Here is an 18,343-nt window from a genome sequence, read left to right on the forward strand (position 1 = left end):
CTGCCAAGCGTCTTATCGGAAGAATTGGTTGTCTGCCAATTTATTTAACCCCCGGCTGTCTGTTTGTGTGCGTGTGTGAGACGGGGACAGAACACCTTCCTTCTCATCAGGTGGCCAAAGTATTTGAGTTTCATCTTCAGGATCTGGCCTTCTAAAGAGCAGTCAGGATTGATCTCCTCTAGGACTAACCGGTTTGATCATCTTGCAGTCCAAGGGACTCGCAGGAGTCTTCTCCAGCATCAAAGTTCAAAGGCCTCAATTCTTTGACGCTCAGCCTTCCTTATTTTATTTATTTTATTTATTTATTTTATTGAATTTGTATACCGTCCTACTCCCGAAGGACTCAGAATAAAACATATAAATACAAAATTTAAAATAGAGTAAAACGAATTAAATAATTTGGCTGAAAATTTAAAACCCCAATAATTTAAAACCAAATTTAAAATTTCCATTTAAAAAGGGGAAAAACTTAGGTCAGGCCAGCTTGATGAAATAAGAATGTCTTGAGCGCGCAACGGAAGGTACGCAGATCCGGGATCCTCCGTATCTCCAGGGGGAGCTCGTTCCAGATAGTAGGTGCCCCCACAGAGAAGGCTCTCCCCCTGGGGGCCGCCAGTTGGCATTGTTTGGCCGACGGCACCCGGAGGAGTCCCTCTCTATGAGAGCGTACCGGCTGGTGGGAGGCTATTGGTGGTAGCAGGTGGTCCCGTAAGTAACCAGGTCCTATGCCATGGAGTGCTCTAAAGGTGATAACCAAGACCTTGGAGCGCACCCGGAAGACCACCGGGAGCCAGTGCAGCTCGCGCAGGAAAGGTGTTACATGGGAGTGCCACGTCGCTCCCATTACCACCCGTGCGGCCGCACTCTGCGCCAGTTGGAGCCTCCGAGTGCTCCTCAAGGGGAGCCCCATGTAGAGAGCGTTACAATAATCCAGACGGGAAGTGACGAGGGCATGAGTCACCATGCGTAGGGAGTCCCGATCTAGAAAGGGACGCAACTGGCGGATCAGGCAAACCTGATGAAAAATCCTCCCGGTCACGGCCATCAAGTGCTCTTCTAAAGACAGCCGTGAATCCAGGAGGACACCCAAGTTGCGAGCCCTTTCCGTGGGGGCCAATGATTCGCCCCCAATAGTCAGCGATGGCACCAACTGACTATATCAGGACGTCGGAAACCACAGCCACTCCGTCTTGGATGGGTTGAGCCTGAGCCTGTTTCTCCCCATCCAGATCCGTACAGCCTCCAGGCACCGGGACATCACTTCAAAGGCATCGTTGGGGTGGTCTGGGGTGGAGATGTACAGCTGGGTGTCGTCAGCGTACTGGTGGTACTCCACCCCGAAACCACGGATGATCTCGCCAGCGGCTTTACATAAATGTTGAACAAAAGGGGCGAGAGGATAGATCCTTGTGGCACCCCACATATAAGGGGCCTTGGGGTCGACCTCTGCCCCCCCCGTCAACACAGACTGCGACCAGTCGGAGAGAAAGGAGGAGAACCACCGTAGTACGGTGCCTCCCACCCCCAACTCTTCCAACCGGTGCAGCATGATACCATGGTCGATGGTATCAAAAGCTGCTGAGAGATCTAACAGGACCAGGACAGAGGGCTGTCCCGAGCCCTCCAGAGTTCATCCACCAACGCGACCAATGCCATTTCTGTGCTGTACCCAGGCCTGAAGCCCAACTGGAACGGATCTAGATACATCGTTTCATCCAGGTACTTGGGGAGCTGTCGCGCAACCACGCTCTCAACAACCTTTGCCACAAAGCGAAGGTTGGAGACTGGACGATAATTAGCCAATACTGCCGGGTCCAGGGAAGGCTTCTTGAGGAGAGGTCTCACCACCGCCTCTTTCAAGGCGGCGGGAAAGACACCCTCACCCAGTGAAGCATTTATAATCCCCTGGAGCCAGCCTCGCGTCACCTCCCGGGAAGCCAGCACTAACCAGGAGGGACACGGGTCATTATGGTCCAACTTTCACAACCATACATTGCAACTGGGAAAACCATAGCCTTGACTAAACACACTTTTGTTGGCCGGGTGATGTCTCTGCTTTTTAGTATGCTGTCTAACTTTGCCAAAAGCTTTCCTCCCCAGGAGCAAACATTTTTTTAATTTCTTGACTGTAGTCTCCATGTGCGGTGATCTTGGAGCCCAGGAAAAGAAAATCTGTCACTATCTCCATTTCTTCCCCATTTATTTGCCAGGAATTGAGAGGGCCGGGAGCCATGATCTTAGTTTTCTTAATGTTGAGTTTCAAGCCAACTTTCACACTCTCTTCCTTCACCTACATCAGAACTCTTTAGTTCCTCTTCACTTTCTGCCATTAGAGTGATATCATCTGCATATCTGAGGTTGTTGATATTTCTCCTGGCAATCTTAATTCCAGTTTGTGATTCATCTAGCCCCGCCTTTCTCATGATGTACTCTGCAGTTAAATAGGCAGGGCAACAGTATACAGCCTTGACAGACTCCTTTCCCAATTTTGAACCAATTAGTGGTTCTGTGTCCAGTTCTCACTGTTGCTTCTTGACCTGCATTAGGTTTCTTAAGAGACAAATAAATGGTTTGGTACTCTCTTTGAGAACTTGCCACAATTTGTTGTGATCCACACAATCAAAGACTTTAGCATAGTCAGTGAAGCAAAAGTAGATGTTTTTCTGGAACTCCCTAGCTTTGTCCATGATCCAGTGTATGTTGGCAATTTGATCTCTAGTTCTTCTGCCTCTTGAAAATCCTGCCTGCACTTCTGGTACTTCTCAGTCCACATACTGCTGGAACCTAGCTTGTAGGATTTTGAGCATAAATTTGCTAGCATGTGAAATGAGTGCAATGGTGCTGTAGTTTGAGCATTCTTTGTCATTGTCCTTCTTTGGAATTGGAATGTAAACTGATCTTTTCCAATCTTGTAGCCACTGTTGAGTTTTCCAAATTTGTTGGCATATTGAGTGTAGCACTTTTACTACATCGTCTTTTAAGATTTTGAATAACTCAGCTGGAATACTATCACCTCCACTAGCTTTGTTGTTGACCAGTTTTCCTAAGGCCCATTTGACTTTACATTCCAGGATGTCTAGCTTGAGGTCAATGGCCACCCCTTCGTGATTATCAGGGATTTTAAGCTTGTTCTTGTATAGTTCTTCTGTGTAGTTTTGCCACCTCTTCTTAATCTCTTCTGCCTGTTAGGTCCCTGCCATTTTGGTCCTTCATCATGCCCATCTTTGCATGAAATGTTCCCTTCATATCTCCAATTTTCTTGAAGAGATCTCTGGTCCTCCCTATTCTATTCTTTTCTCCTATTTCTTTGCACTGTTCATTTAAGAAGGCATTCTTATCTCTTCTAGCTCTTCTCTGGAATTCTGCATTCAATTGGGTGTATCTTTCTCTTTCTCCCTTGCCTTTCACTTCCCTTCTTTCCTCACCTATTCATAAGGCTTCTTCAGACAGCCATTTTCCTTTCTTGCATTTCTTTTTCTTTGAGATGGTTTTAGTTGCTACCTCTTGTACAATCTTGCGAATCTCCATCAGTAGTTCTTCAGGCACTCTGTCTATCAGATCTAATTCCTTAAATCTATTTGTCACCTCTACTGTATATTCATCAGGGATATGATTTTGTTCATACCTGAGTAGCCTAGTGCTTTTCCCTACTTTCTTCAATTTAAGCCTAAATCTGAGCCACAATCAGTTCCTGGTCTTGTTTTTACTGACTGTATAGAGCTTCTCCATCTTTGGCTGCAGAGCACATAGTCAATCTGATTTCTGTGTTGACCATCTGGTGATGTCTATATGTAGAGTCATCTCTTGGATTGTTGGAAAAAAGTGTTTGCTATGGCCATTGTATTATCTTGACAGAATTCTATCAGCCTGTGCCCTGCTTCATTTTGTTCTCCAAGGTCAAACTTGCCTGTTATTCCGGTTATCTTTTGGCTTCCTACTTTAGCATTCCAATCCCCCATGATGATAAGGATATCATTTTTTTGGTGTTAATTCTATAAGGTGCTGTAGGGCTTCATAGAACCGGTCAATTTCATCCTCTTCAGCACCAGTGGTTGGGACATAGACTTGGATTACTGTGATATTGAATGGTTTGCCTTGGATTTGAACTGAGATCATTCTGTCATTTTGGAGATTGTATCCCAGTATTGCTTTTCCTACTCTTTTATTGACTATGAAGGTTATTCCATTTCTTCTGAGGGTAGTATACCTGATGGTCATCTGAATTAAATTCACCCATTCCTGCCCATTTTAGTTCGCTGATTCCTAAGATGTTGATGTTCAGTCTTGTCATCTCGTTTGACCACGTCCAGCTTGCCTTGATTCATGGATCTTACATTCCAGGTTCCTATGGAGAATAGATCTTTACAGCATCGGACTTTCCTTTCACCACAGATGCATCCACAGCTGAGCGTCCTTTCGGCTTTGGGTCATTCTTTCTTGCACTACTAGTACTAGCCCTCTGCTCTTCCCCAGTAGCATATTGGACACCTTCCGACCTGAGGGGCTCATCTTCCACCCTCATATCTTTTTGCCTTTTGCTTTTTGGTCCATGGGGTTTTCATGGCAAAGATACTGGAGTCGGTTGCCATTTCCTTCTCCAGTGGATCACGTTTTGTCAGAGCTCTTTGCTATGACCTGTCCGTCCTGGGTGGCCCTGCACGGCATAGCTCATAGCTTCATTGTGCAAACCCCTTCACCATGCCAAGGCAGTGATCCATGAAAGGGTCTTATGGATGTAGGCCACTGCAAATCCCTAGCTATAACTCAAGGAAAGATGACATCATTTTAAATAGAAATGCTGACTTAAGATCATTGATAATTCTATGTTAAAATTAAATTTATAAAATATCTGAATGTTACCATCATTGTTAGCTAAACTTACTTCTTAACCAGAGGTCCCCAGCATTTCCAGCAAACCGCTGGGGGGAGGCGAGGGGATGGTTCTGCATGAGCGGTGGGCAAGCACACAGGCATGCATGCAGTTTCATTTGCAAGAGTGGCAGGCACGCATGCCACTCGCACAAATGGAGCGTGCGTGCACAAGTGAGGATGCACGTGCACACTCACTCGCCACTTCTGCGGCCATGTTCTGAACAGCTCAAGGTCCAGTAGTGGTCACAATCCGGGGGTTGGGGACTCCTGTTCTAAACAACAGTGTTTACAACTAATATTTATTTTCCAGAATATAAGTAATTTAAATCACTCAAATATTTCTGTAAAATTTTAGAATCATTCCTGTATGCCAATCTGCAACACTATATTTGTATTGCATAATTTATGCAATGATTTAGATAACTTTATTAAACATGCTAATACCTTTATCACCACAGAAGGAATCACCTCTGCTTTAATTTCACTGTCAACAGCTTGCTGTAAACAAAACATAATGAATTAGTCAGGAACGTTTATGATACAGGAAACATTATTCTATTAGATGACTACATTTGAAATAATGAAACAAGACAAGATTAAGTTAAACTGTTCAAATCTTAAAAAGCAAAAATATACAAGCAGTGTATTCCTAGATTTGTCTCATAGCCAAGCCAAAAAATGTAATTTATGGGCAATTAAATATTTACATTATAAATTAACTTTTGAAAAATCATATAAAAAAGTTAAATAAAGTAATTAAAATGCATAATTATAGAATATATTTAAAATCTAATTTAGTCATTTTAGCGTAAGAATTAGGATGAAAGAGCCAGTGATTCACTTCAAACACCATTGTAAACCTTTTATTATAAAAATGTATTTATGTTTTGAATAGATATCTGAATTGAGTAATTATAATTCCACACATTATTTACCGTTAGAGTATTGTTTTTATGATCAAGGATTCAACATATAAAGCCAAGTGCTAACTGAATAGAAAACAAAAATAAACTAGCATCTCTAGACCAGAGTTTGTCTTTTGCAAATTCTACACTGTGGTCAGCATAAACCAGGGGTGTCAAACTCAAGGCCTGCAGGCACGGCCTGGACATAGCAAAAGACTGACCTGTGGTGCCTCTGGTAGCCTTAACAGGGCACAGGGGGCTGTGTGTGGCCCCGCTGCACCCCGTATTCAGCCTGGATGGCCTCCAACAGCACTCTGCCGGCCAAAATGGGGCAGTGTGGGGGCTGCGTGGGGCCCCACTGCACCCCAATTTTGGCCTGGACGGCCTCCAGCAGCACTCTGCCAGCCAAAATGGGGTGCAGGGGCCACACACACATACCCATGCCCTGTTTTGGCCAGGAGTGCTACAGGAGGTGTTCATGACCGCAAATGGACCGCAGAAAACTACAATGCTGATCCGGCCCTCGAAGAAATCCAGTTTGACGCCCCTGGCATAAACAATAGCTTTGCATAACGTCTGAATTGAGTTTTTAGAGACAGTAAAAAGAACAGCTGGTGAATTAACAGGCAATGTAGAACTTTTAGTGAAAACTAGAATTTAGATAGGGCTTCTAAAACAGGGAAGCAGCTTCCACTAAATTAAACTATATTGTATGAATCTTAATTAATAGTTTATTATTGGAAGTCACTTTCCTCTGACTAGACTGTAGCTGTACTTGGAAAGTTTATATCAAAATAGAACTGGCATAAGCAAACTAGGTTCTAATCATTCTCCCACATTAGAGCATTTATGAACTTTATATCAGAACATTTTAGTTTGGTGCATTTACTGTGGTGCTTAAAAATTTGGGAACTCTTTTGAATTCTAAGTTGTTGTTAGTCACGAAGTCGTGTTGGACCCATCGTGATCCCATGGACAACGTTCCTCCAGGCCTTCCTGTCCGCTATCATCCCCCGGAGTCCATTTAATCTCCCACAGACTGATTCAGTGACTCCATCCAACCACCTCATTCTCTGTCGTCCCCTTCTTCTTTTGCCCTCAATTATTCCTAGCATTAGGCTCTTCTCCAATGAGTCCTTCCTTCTCATTAGGTGGCCAAAGTATTTGAGTTTTATCTTCAGGATCTGGCCTTCTAAAGAGCAGTCAGAGTTGATCTCCTCTAGGACTGACTGGTTTGATCACCTTGCAGTCCAAGGGACTCGCAGGAGTCTTTTCCAGCACCATAGTTCAAAAGCCTCAATTCTTTGATGCTCAGCCTTGAATTCTCAATATTTCTGCAAATATGACCTAAAACATGTTTTTTTCTTTTTCTTTAAAAAAAAAAGTTTTATTCTTTTATTACTACACATTATGACAAACACATCACATACAACATATAAATACTGTATATCCTCTTTTTAACAAGTGTTTCTTCATGGTCGGCTTTCCACTGTGACTTCCCCCCCGCCAAGACTCTCATATTGTTTCATTTTATTCATTGTCCCCTTTTTGATTGATTACAATGTATTTTCTAATCCTAATAGCCTTAATTTTATGCCTTTCTATATATTTGTTTCAGATGCCTGAAAACCCATTAATGCTTAACTTTTTTTCCCCTTTAAAACAATTAGCTAATATATATATATATATATATATATATATATATATATATATATATATATATATATATATTTGTTACATACATATTTTACATTTTATCTTCTTCCCTATTTATGTTGTTCTTTATTTCTGCTCTCAAGCCATTCATACCATTTGTTCCAAATTATATAGTAATCTGTTTCTTCTTTTTCTTCTGTGTAAATCGGATATTTTATTTCTTTGGTATATGTTCTCATGAATATTCCTAGTAGAAATGTTTCCGGTTTTCTTTCTATTGGTTGATCTGTTATTTTTTCTATCCATTTCTTTATATTTGTCCAGAATTTTTTCCCCACCGGGCATGTCCACCATAGATCGTAATAAGTTCCATGAGTTTTCTTACACTTCCAATATGTTGGGTCATTATTTGGGAACATCTTTGCGATTCTTGTCGGTGGTAAATGCCATCTATAAAACTCTTCAACTGATTTTCCTTATATGCCGCTGATAATGTTAATTTTGAATTTACTTGCCATGTTGTTTTCCACTTCTCCAAATCTATTGTATAATTAAACTTCTGTGCCCATTTAATCATTGAATCTTTCACTATCTCCTCTTCCATTTTATAATTTAATAAAAATTTGTATATCTTGCTAATTAGTTTTTCATCCGTCCCTAATATAATTTTTTCTAATTCGTGATGTTCTCTTTGTATTTCATATGTTTTTGTGTCTTCTTTATGTTTGGATTGTATTTGTATATATATCCACCAATCTATATCTCTGTTCAAATCTAATTCCAGTTCTTGTTTTGATTTCAGTTTTCCTTGCTGGTCTATTAGGTCTTTGTATCTAATTATTTTATTTAATTCTGTTAAATTTGGGTGTTTTAATATTTCTGTCGGTGAAAGCCAAATTGGTATTTTTGTATAGTGTTGTTTTTTAATTTTCAACCAAATTTGTAATAATGCATTTCTTAGTATATGTCTCTTAAAGTAACTATGTATTTTATATTTTCCATCCCAGAGGCAAGTGTGCCATCTTACTTGTAGATCATGGCCTTCTATCGCTAATATTCTCTTATTCCTTAGTTCTATACATTCCTTTAACCATGTTATGTCAGCAGCTTAATAATATAATTCCCATTCTGGGAGTGCTACTCCCCCTCTGTCTTTTGTATCCTATAGAAATTTAGTCTGATTCTTGGTCTCTTTCCCTGCCATACAAATTTGGTAATTATTTTGTTTAATGTTTCAAAGAACTTTTTTTCCAATTTTATTGGTATAACCTGGAAAAGGAATAGCAGTTTTGATAGAATATTCATTTTGATGGTGACAATCCTTCCCAATAATGATATCTGCAAATTTTTCCAACTATCCAAATACTTTTTAAGCTGTAATACTATTTTGTCATAATTATCTTCTTTGATTGAGGAACCTCTTGCCGTTAACCAGATCCTTAGATATTTTATTTTCTTTGTTACTTGAATTTGCATATTAATTTCCAACTCTTTTTCTTGTATCGTAGTAAGGTTTTTGGTTATTAGTTTTGATTTGTATTTATTGATCTTAAGTCCCGCTACTTCTAATTCTTCTAATTTCTTAATTAATTTTGGTCCTGATTCTAGCAGTTCTACTATAAACACCATGTCATCGGCAAAGGCTTGAACCTTGTATTCTTCATTCTTTATTCTTAGACTTTTTATTTCTTGATCCTGTCTAACATTTTTAAGGAGCACCTCCAATATTAATATATACAAAAATAGAGAGAGCTGTCTTACCCCTTTCGTTACACTGAATTGTTCTGTTGTATCATCGTTTATGATTACTCTTGCTGTTTGTTTTGTATAAATTTTCCCTATCATTTTTTAAAATTTTGTCCCAAATTGCATAAATGTTAGTTGTTCTGTTAAAAATTTCCAATTCAGATTGTCAAATGCCTTTTGGGCATCAAGGAAAACCAGTGAAGCTTGTTTTCCGGGTGTGCTTCGTAGAATTCTAATGTATTTATTATTATTCTCATGTTGTTTTTGATTTGTCGCCCAGGAAGGAATCCGTTTTGATCTGGGTGTATATAGTTATTCAGATTTTTTAAAATTCTTTCAGCTATAATTGCTGCAAATATCTTGTAGTCTATGTTTAATAAGGAGATTGGTCTGTAATTCTGTATTAAATGCTGCTCTGTATCATCTTTAGGAATAAAACCTCCATCCAAGTTTTCGGGATTTTTGCATCATCCAAAGCATCATTGTATAATTCTAACATTATTTCTCCCAATTTTTCCTGTGAATTTTTATATAATTCCACCGGTATCCCATCCGGGCCAGGTATTTTGTTACTTTTTTGTTTTTTCAATGCCAATTCTATTTCCAGTTTAGTTATTAGCCTATTTAGTATTTCTTTTTATTCTTCTGTGATTTTATTCATTTCTGATCCTTCTTTATATCGTTTAATTTTTTCTTCCTCTATTTCTTCCTGGTGATATAAATTTGAAAAAAATGTTTGAATGATTTTCTTTTTAACTTCTCTTCTGAACTGCATAACCCCATTCTCATCTTTGAGTTGGTATATCATTCTTTTATCTTTTTTCAGTCATCTACCAGTTTTGTTTGCGAATTTAAAATAATTTTGTTTTGCCATTTTTATTCTTGGTCTACTTCTTTTTGAGTTATCAGATTTATTTTATGTTTAATTGTGTTCCTTTCCTCTTTTACTTTTTTGTTTTGGGGATCTTCCTGTAATTTGTATTCTACTTTCTTTAGTTTTTCATATAGTTTTTCTTGCTGTTGTCTCCCTTCCTTATTTTTTCTCCCTATATATGCAATCGTCAATCCTCGTATATATGCCTTTGCCATGTCCCAAATGTTTTGTAAGGAGATGTCTTCTTTTTTGTTTATTGTAAAGAATATGTCCAATTCATTTTCTAACATTTGTTTGTACTCTTTATCTCTACATATATTTTGGTTCATTGTCCATCTCCTAAATCTTTTTTGTCCCTTCCATTTAATAATTATTGGGTTATGATCTGCTCATTCGTTTACCTCTATCTCTATTGTTTCTAAGCCAGTGAATATCTGCTGTCATCCAGGCCATATCTATTCTGGACCAAGATTGGTGGGGCAAGAATAGAATGTGTATTGGTTTTTGTCTTCATGTATTTCTCTCCATACATCTCTCAATTTTAATTCCGATACCATATTAAAAAATTCTTTTGTAGTGTTTCTCTTTTTATTTTTCTTGTTGCTCTTGTAATCTTTCTTAATATCTACTGTGGCATTATAATCTCCAATTAGACATTCTAGATCTATTACTTTGCTGTGTATTTTTTTAAAGAATTTGTGTTGGTTTTTATTAGGAACATATATTACTATTAATAATGATTTTTTTCCCTTCCATTTCTAATTCCACCATTACAATTCTACCCTCTTCGTCTGCATGGATTAACTTTGATTTTATCTTTTCTTCTACATATACCGCTACTCCTCTTTTCTTTTTTTGTATCAGTGATGTGTATAGTTTTCCTATTTTTGGATTCTCTAATAGTTTTTGATATTCTTTTTTGATATGTACCTCTTGAAGGCATATCACATCTGCTTCCAATTTTTGTAATTTTATAAATGTTTGTGTTCTTTTCTTTGGTACATTTAATCCATTTATGTTTACTGAAAAAAGTTTAATTGCCTCTTCCATTGCCTATTATTGTTGTTTTTTTAGTGTTTCTTGTCTCCATCCATGTTCTTGTTTTTGCCCATTCTCTTTCCTCTCGTTCTTTTTCCTGGGTTCTTCTTATTTCTCTTTCTCGCTCTATTTCTTCTATTTGTTTTTCTTCCTGGCTTTTGCTCTCTGATTCCTCTTTGCTTTCCTGTTCTTCTTCCTATGTGAAATGTAGATTATAAAATTCTCTTGCCTTCTCTAATGTATCTACTTTATATTTTTTTATCTTGCCATGTAATTAAAATTCCATCTGGTGTCAGCCATCTAAACATTACTTTGTACCTAATCAGTTGTGTTGTTAAAAATTGATATTCTTGGCACTGATTTCTAATCCTTCGTGGTATTTGTTTTAAAATTATAATTTCTTTACCTTTGTAAGTCAAGGTTTCTTCTCGTGATTTCTTATATACTTCATCTCTGATTGTTCGCTTTGTAAATCTAATATGTACTTCCCTCGCCAATCGATGTCTTCTTATGTAATTAGTATTTACCCGGTAAATTTCATCAATCTGTCCTCTTATTTCTGTCTTATCCCTCTGTATTATTTCTGATACTATTTCTGCCATCCTTTTTCCAAAGTCTTCATCTTTCTCTTCAACTATGTTTTGGAAACGCAGGAAATACGAAGCTATCTCCCATTCCAACATTGCTATTGAATCTGATAGTTCCTTATTTAATTGTTGAGATTTCTGCTCCAATGTGTCCATTTTTGTCTTTCTTGATCTATTTTTGTTTCCATGGTTTTGATTCTTTGTTCATTTTCTGTATTGTTTGTTGAATGTCCCCAATTTTATCATTCATATTCCTAATGTCCTCTTTTACTTCTCCAATTTCATTTTTAATTTCTGTATGAAGCGTTTTCATTTCTTCATGATTGTCCGCAATTTTCTCTTGTGTTTTTAGTAAGGTTTCTTGAATCATCTGGAACATATTTTGCATAGTATTTACTATCATTTCCAGTTTTTCCTTTTCTTTTCCTATCATATTATCTATTGTTCTCTGCTGTAGGGATGATGCCACTGTTGGTGTAGGGTTTATAATTGTTTTTTTTTTCCTGTTTTGGCTATAGTTGTTGTTGTTGACATTTTTAAAGCTCTTGTAAAGTTTTCCCACACTATCATATAATTATTTTTCCTTAATTCTTAAACATTTTTAAATGTATTTCTGTAAGTTTTTCTTATACAAAAACAATTTTAAATACACACACCTTTTCTTATATTCTGTATAAATTTTAACTTAATTTAAAGTCATCCAGTATACAATATAATCAGGTTTTACATTGCAGTATATCTAATCAGTACAATTTATTTAATTTACTTCTCTTCTGCGTCTCTATTATTTTTTCTCTTTTTTATACCCTCTGTATATTTCATCTCAATATCTTATTCATTCATTCATTAATTCTTTATACTCTATAACATTCCTCTTTCAAACTCTGTAGATTAACTATGCAATAGTTAATCTTCTCTTTATTTATACCCTCTGTATATTACTATATCTCACTTAATACCTTATTCATTCATTAATTCTTTATACTCTATAACATTCCTCTTTCAAACTTTGTAGATTAACTATGCAATAATTAATTATAACTTTAATATGATCTTTTTTCTTACTTTACTACTTATATAGATATATTTGTATATAAAAAATATATTTTATTCTTCTTTTGTTGTTCTTGGTCACTCCTTCCCTTCTCTAGTTTTACTTCTGGTTGTAGTTGTAGTTTTCTGTCATGCTATTGAATCAGTCCTCTTTCAAGTCTTAGTCTCTCCCCTTAAATCCGCCTATATGGTCTCAACTTTCCTTTTTAGTTTTTATATATCTCTCTTTTACAATCACCAGACACAATTTAAATTCCACGGATTTTTCAAAATTAATAATAATAATAATAATAATAATAATAATAATAATAATAATAATTTTAATAATTATAATTATAATTATAATAATAATAATAATAATAATAATAATAATAATAATAATAATAATAATAATAATAATAATTATTTTATTTCTATACCGCCCTTCTCCCGAAGGACTCAGGGCGGTGTACAGCCAATTTAAAAACACAAGACACAACAATAATTAAAAATTAAAATAATTAAATAGATTTGGCCGATTTAAAACCCCAAAAATGTAAAATACCCCAATTTAAAATTATTATGTTGATAGCCCTGCCTGGCGGAACAACAGGGTCTTCAGTGCGCAGCGAAACACCCGGAGGTCGGAGATCTTACGTATTTCCGGGGGCAGTTCATTCCACAGGGATGGGGCTCCCACAGAGAAGGCCCTCCCCCTGGGTGTCGCCAGCCGACATAACTTGGCTGATAGCACCCTGAGGAGACCCTCTCTGTGGGAACGGACTGGTCGGTGGGAGGCTATTGGTGGCAGAAGACGGTCTCGAAGGTACCCGGGTCCTATGCCATGGAGCGCTTTGAAGGTGGTAACCAACACCTTGAATCGCACCCGGAAGACCACTGGGAGCCAGTGCATCTCGCGCAGGAGGGGTGTCACGCGGGCACAACGAGTTGCGCCCATAACCACCCGCGCGGCCACATTCTGGACCAGTTGGAGCCTCCGAGTGCTCTTCAAGGGGAGCCCCATGTAGAGAGCATTACAATAGTCCAGCCGGGAGGTGACAAGGGCATGAGTGACCGTGCGCAAGGCGTCCCGGTCCAGAAAGGGCTGCAACTAGCGGATCAGGTGAACCTGATAAAAGGCCCCCCTGGCCACGGCCATCATATGCTCTTCTAAAGACAGCCGTGCATCCAGGAGGACACCCAGATTGCGAGCCCTCTCTGTGGGGGCCAATGATTCGCCCCCAATAGTCAGCGATGGCACCAACTGACTATATCAGGACGCCGGCAGCCACAGCCACTCGGTCTTGGAGGGGTTGAGTCTGAGCCTGTTCCTCCCCATCCAGACCCGCACGGCCTCCAGGCAGCGAGACATCACATCAAGGGCATCGTTGGGGTGGTCTGGGGTGGAGATGTACAGCTGAGTATCATCAGCGTACAGATGACACTTCACCCCAAAATCACGGATGATCTCACCCAGCGGCTTCACATAAATGTTGAACAGAAGAGGCGAGAGGACCGACCCCTGTGGCACTCCCCATGCGAGACACCTCGAGGTCGACCTCTGCCCCCCTACCAACACGAACTGCGAGTGGTCGGAGAGGAAGGAGGAGAACCACCGCAGAACGGCGCCCCCTATTCCTAACCCTCTCAACCGCTGCAGCATGATACCATGGTCGAAGGTATCAAAAGCCGCTGAGAGATCTAATAGGACTAGGACAGAGGAGCAACCCCTGTCCCGAGCCCTCCAGAGATCATCCACCAACGCGACCAATGCCGTTTCTGTGCTGTGCCCCTGCCCGAAGCCCGACTGGTACGGGTCTAGATAGATAGCTTCATCCAGGTGCCCGGGCAGTTGTCGTGCCACCACACTCTCAACAACCTTTGCCACAAAACGAAGGTTGGAGACCGGATGGTAGTTAGCTAATTCAGCCGGGTCCAGGGAAGGCTTCTTGAGGAGGGGCTTTAGCTTCTTCTTTACCTCAAAAAGTCATTTAGTTTCTCTGGTTTTTCGCCTTCTCCAGTTTACTCCGTCCACGGGGTCTTAACTCTGTTGCAATTCCTCCTCCCGTTTTGCTGCCTCACTCTCTGGGATCCTCCTTCCCTCACACTGACCTCTTTTTCTGTTTTGTGCTGCGCTTCTCTCCTAATCCATCGCCGCTTGTTGGACTTAACTTGTCCGTCTCTTTTACGTCCTCCTCACTCTGCGGTTCCGATTCTCCGTTTTTTCCAATTTCCTTCTTCTGGGTCCGTTTCGTCTGCCACTAGAAACTGTTTTCTTCACTCTTTGCTTCCTTTCTATATGGCTGCCAATGCTCCTAGTCCGCCTTGAAGGCCGACTTCCTCTCCACCAGTTTGAAAGAGATTAGTCCTTTGTCCTCTCAGACAATAGCGTGTTGACCAGGGGCTTCGGAACTTCCCCTTTTATTTCCTGATCTCTATGGGATTGAGATTGCCCTATAAGGGCTCCTGATACAGAGTTTTTGAGTTTTGGATACGGTGCCCCGTTTCCTCACCCTTTCCATGATGATGTCACCGCTGGAAGTCCCTAAAACATGGTCTTTTCTATTTCTGGTCCTAAACTAAGGAAAATCCAATTAAATAAATGAGTTGAAAGCATATACTTGTTCATTTTGGTTTCCTGGACCATGGTCTGCATTACCTAAAAGAAGGGCTCTTGGCAAGGGATGGGCTGCCCCTACAAAAACAGTGAAAAATGTACTCACACAAAGACTGGGCCAATTCATCAGAAGGGGTTTAAACTAAACTTGAAGAGGGAGGGTGACCAATCTTTAGAATCTCTAGAACACAAAACCAATCATAAATCCCAAGAAAATAAATCAAACAATGAGTTAGGGATTGATGAGAAAAAAGAAAAACTCAAACAACAATTAGGAGATAGAATAGAATATCCAATTTGGAAGGGATCTTGGAGATCTAGTCCAACCCCCTGCTTAGGCTGGAAACCCTACACCACTTCAGGCAATGGTTATCCAATCTCTTCTTAAAAACTTCCAGTGTTGGAGCATTTACAACTTCTGGAGGCAAGTTGTTCCACTGATTAATTGTTCTAACTGTCAGGAAATTTCTCCTTAGTTCTAAGTTGCTTCTCTCCTTGATTAGTTTCCACCCATTGCTTCTTATCCTTCCCTCAGGTGCTTTGGAGAATAACTTGATTCCCTCTTCTTTGTGGCAGCCCCAAAGATAGTGGAACACTTCTATCATGTCACCCCTAACTAGTCCTTCTTTTCATCAAACTAGACATACTCAGTTCCAGCAACCATTCTTTATATGTTTTAGCTTCCAGTTCCCATCTTTGTTGCTCTTCCCTGCACTCTTTCTAGAGTCTCAACATCTTTTTTACATCGTGGCAACCAAAACTGGATGCAGTATTCCAAGTGTGGCCTTACCAAGGCATTATAAAGTGGTATTAACACTTCACATGATCTTGATTCTATCCCTCTGTTTATGCAGCTGGAACTGTGTTTGTTTTTTTGGCAGCTGTAGCACACTGCTGGCTCATATTTAAATGATTGTCCACTAGGACTCCAAGATCCTTCTCACAGTTACTACTATTGAGCAAGGTACCAGCTATACTGTACCTGTGCATTTTGTTTTTCTTGCCTAAATGTAGAACCTTACTTTTTTCACTATTGAATTTCATTTTGTTAGGTAGAGCCCAATGTGCAAGTCTGTCGAGATCCTTCTGTATTTTAAGCCTATCTTCTGGAGTGTTGGCTATTCCTGCTAGCTTGGTGTCTTCTACAAATTTATGAAGTTCCCCATCTATCCCCTCGTCCAAATCATTGATGAAGATATTGAAGAGTACTGGGCCTAAAACAGAGCCTTGGGATACTCCACTACATACTTCCCTTCATGTAGATGTAGTTCCATTGAGAACTACATGTTGAGTATGGTTGGTCAGCCAGGTACAAATCCATCCTGTGGTGATGCTATCTAACCCACATCTTTCTACTTTATCAAGTAGTAGGTTATGGTCTATTTTATCAAATGCCTTACTAAAATCCAAGTAAATTATATTGACAGCATTCCTCTGGTCCACTAATTTTGTCACTTTGTCAAAGAATGCAATAAGATTAGTCTGGCAGGATCTGTTTTTGACAAATCCATGTTGGCTTTTGATTATTACTTTGTTTCTAGGTGTTCACTGATTGGTTGCCTGATTATCTTTTACAGCATCTTCCCTGGTATTGAGGTCAGGTTGATAGGTCTGTAGTTTCCTGGATCTATTTTTTTTCCTTTTTTGAAGATTGGAACTACATCAGTTCTTTTCCAGTCCTCTGGCAGTTCCCCGGTGCTCCAGGATCTTTGAAAGATACAGTTCAGTGGTTCTGAGATCTCGTCTGCCAGTTCCTTCAGAACCTTGGGGTGTAATCCATCTGGTCCTGGTGATTGGAACTAGTCTAGGATACACAGGTGCTCACTTACCATTTTCTTCCTTATTTTAACTTGTGTTCCTAATCTGTTTTTTGTGGTGCTGTTTTTGATAGGTTGGACTATTTTTTCCCGTCATGTAAAGACAGATGCAAAAAATGATTTAAGTAGTTCTGCTGTCAACCCTGACAGCAGGGGGTGTTACTTGGAATCCTGACATTAACTTCCTCCCTTTTGCTTGTCACCTTCTAGCCACTTTCTCCCAGCAATGGACCAATTGTTTCCTTGACTTTTTTTATTGTTTTTCACATGTTGGAAGAAGTTTTTTTTGGTATTTTTAATTTTTGTCGCAAGCCTTTGTTCATTGTGAGCTTTAGTTTTCCTCACTTCATATTTGCATGCTCTGACTTTTTGCTGATATTCTGCCTTAGGTATGTGCCCCTCTTTCCACTTGTCTTTTTAGTCTTTCATTTTGTCAGAGAGTTCTTTATGCAGCCATGCTGGTTTCTTCTGAGAAGTTATTTTTCTTCTTCATTGGTATTGTGCGACACTGCCCTTTTATAAACTCACTTTTCTAATTTTCCCAACTTCTTGAGTTGTTTTCCCTTTGATGATTGTCATCCATGGAATCCTTCCCAAGCTCTCTCTAAGTTTATTGAAATTAGCTCTCTTAAAGTCCAAGATTCTAGGAACCATACTCATGGACAGGCATAAAAGTCTTAAATGCTTTTATAGGTAAAAGTAAAGGTTTCCCTCGCATATATGTGCTAGTCAATCCCGACTCTAGGGGGCAGCGCTCATCTCTGTTTCAAAGCCAAAGAGCCAGTGCTGTCCAAAGACGTCTCCATGGTCATGTGGCCAGCATGACTAAATGCCAAAGGCATATGGAACACTGTTACCTTCCCACCAAAGGTTGTCCCTATTTTTCTACTTGCATTTTTTACGTGCTTTCGAACTGCTAGGTTGGCAAAAGCTGGGACAAGTAACGGGAGCTCACCCTGTAACACGGCACTAGGGATTCGAACCATTGACCTACTGACCTTTCAATCGACAAGCTCAATATCTTAGCCACTGAGGGACTTCCGGTTGGTGCCATGGCAATCCAGTCGGAGAAATGGCGGAGCTCTGATGAGCCCCGTGGAATCCCCAACTGTCGAGCCGTCGCCGACAGGTTTGTGGACCTACCCTGTCCTGGAGGGACAGGGGGAAAGATGGGGACCCCTTGGACGGCTGAGAGGCAC

The 18,343-nt window shown here is 39.7% G+C and overlaps 1 protein-coding gene across 12 annotated transcripts in view; it reads right to left on the reverse strand.

Moving 5' to 3' along the window:
* Positions 1-18,343, reverse strand: part of BBS9 (Bardet-Biedl syndrome 9) — a 547,167-nt gene that overhangs the window by 380,526 nt on the left and 148,298 nt on the right. For all 12 annotated transcript variants that reach the window (XR_015734231.1, XR_015734233.1, XR_009620981.2 and 9 more), the window contains one exon: positions 5,317-5,370. Coding sequence is in view for 8 of the 12 variants with exons in the window: in XM_087894078.1 (XP_087750204.1) it covers positions 5,317-5,370 (54 nt within the window). In the remaining 4 variants the exon portion in view is untranslated. The remainder of the gene's footprint in view (positions 1-5,316; positions 5,371-18,343) is intronic.

This window comes from Pantherophis guttatus, chromosome 4 (genome assembly GCF_059756535.1).
Source record: "Pantherophis guttatus breed Tessera chromosome 4, ASM5975653v1, whole genome shotgun sequence".
In the NCBI taxonomy this organism is placed as follows: domain Eukaryota; kingdom Metazoa; phylum Chordata; class Lepidosauria; order Squamata; family Colubridae; genus Pantherophis; species Pantherophis guttatus.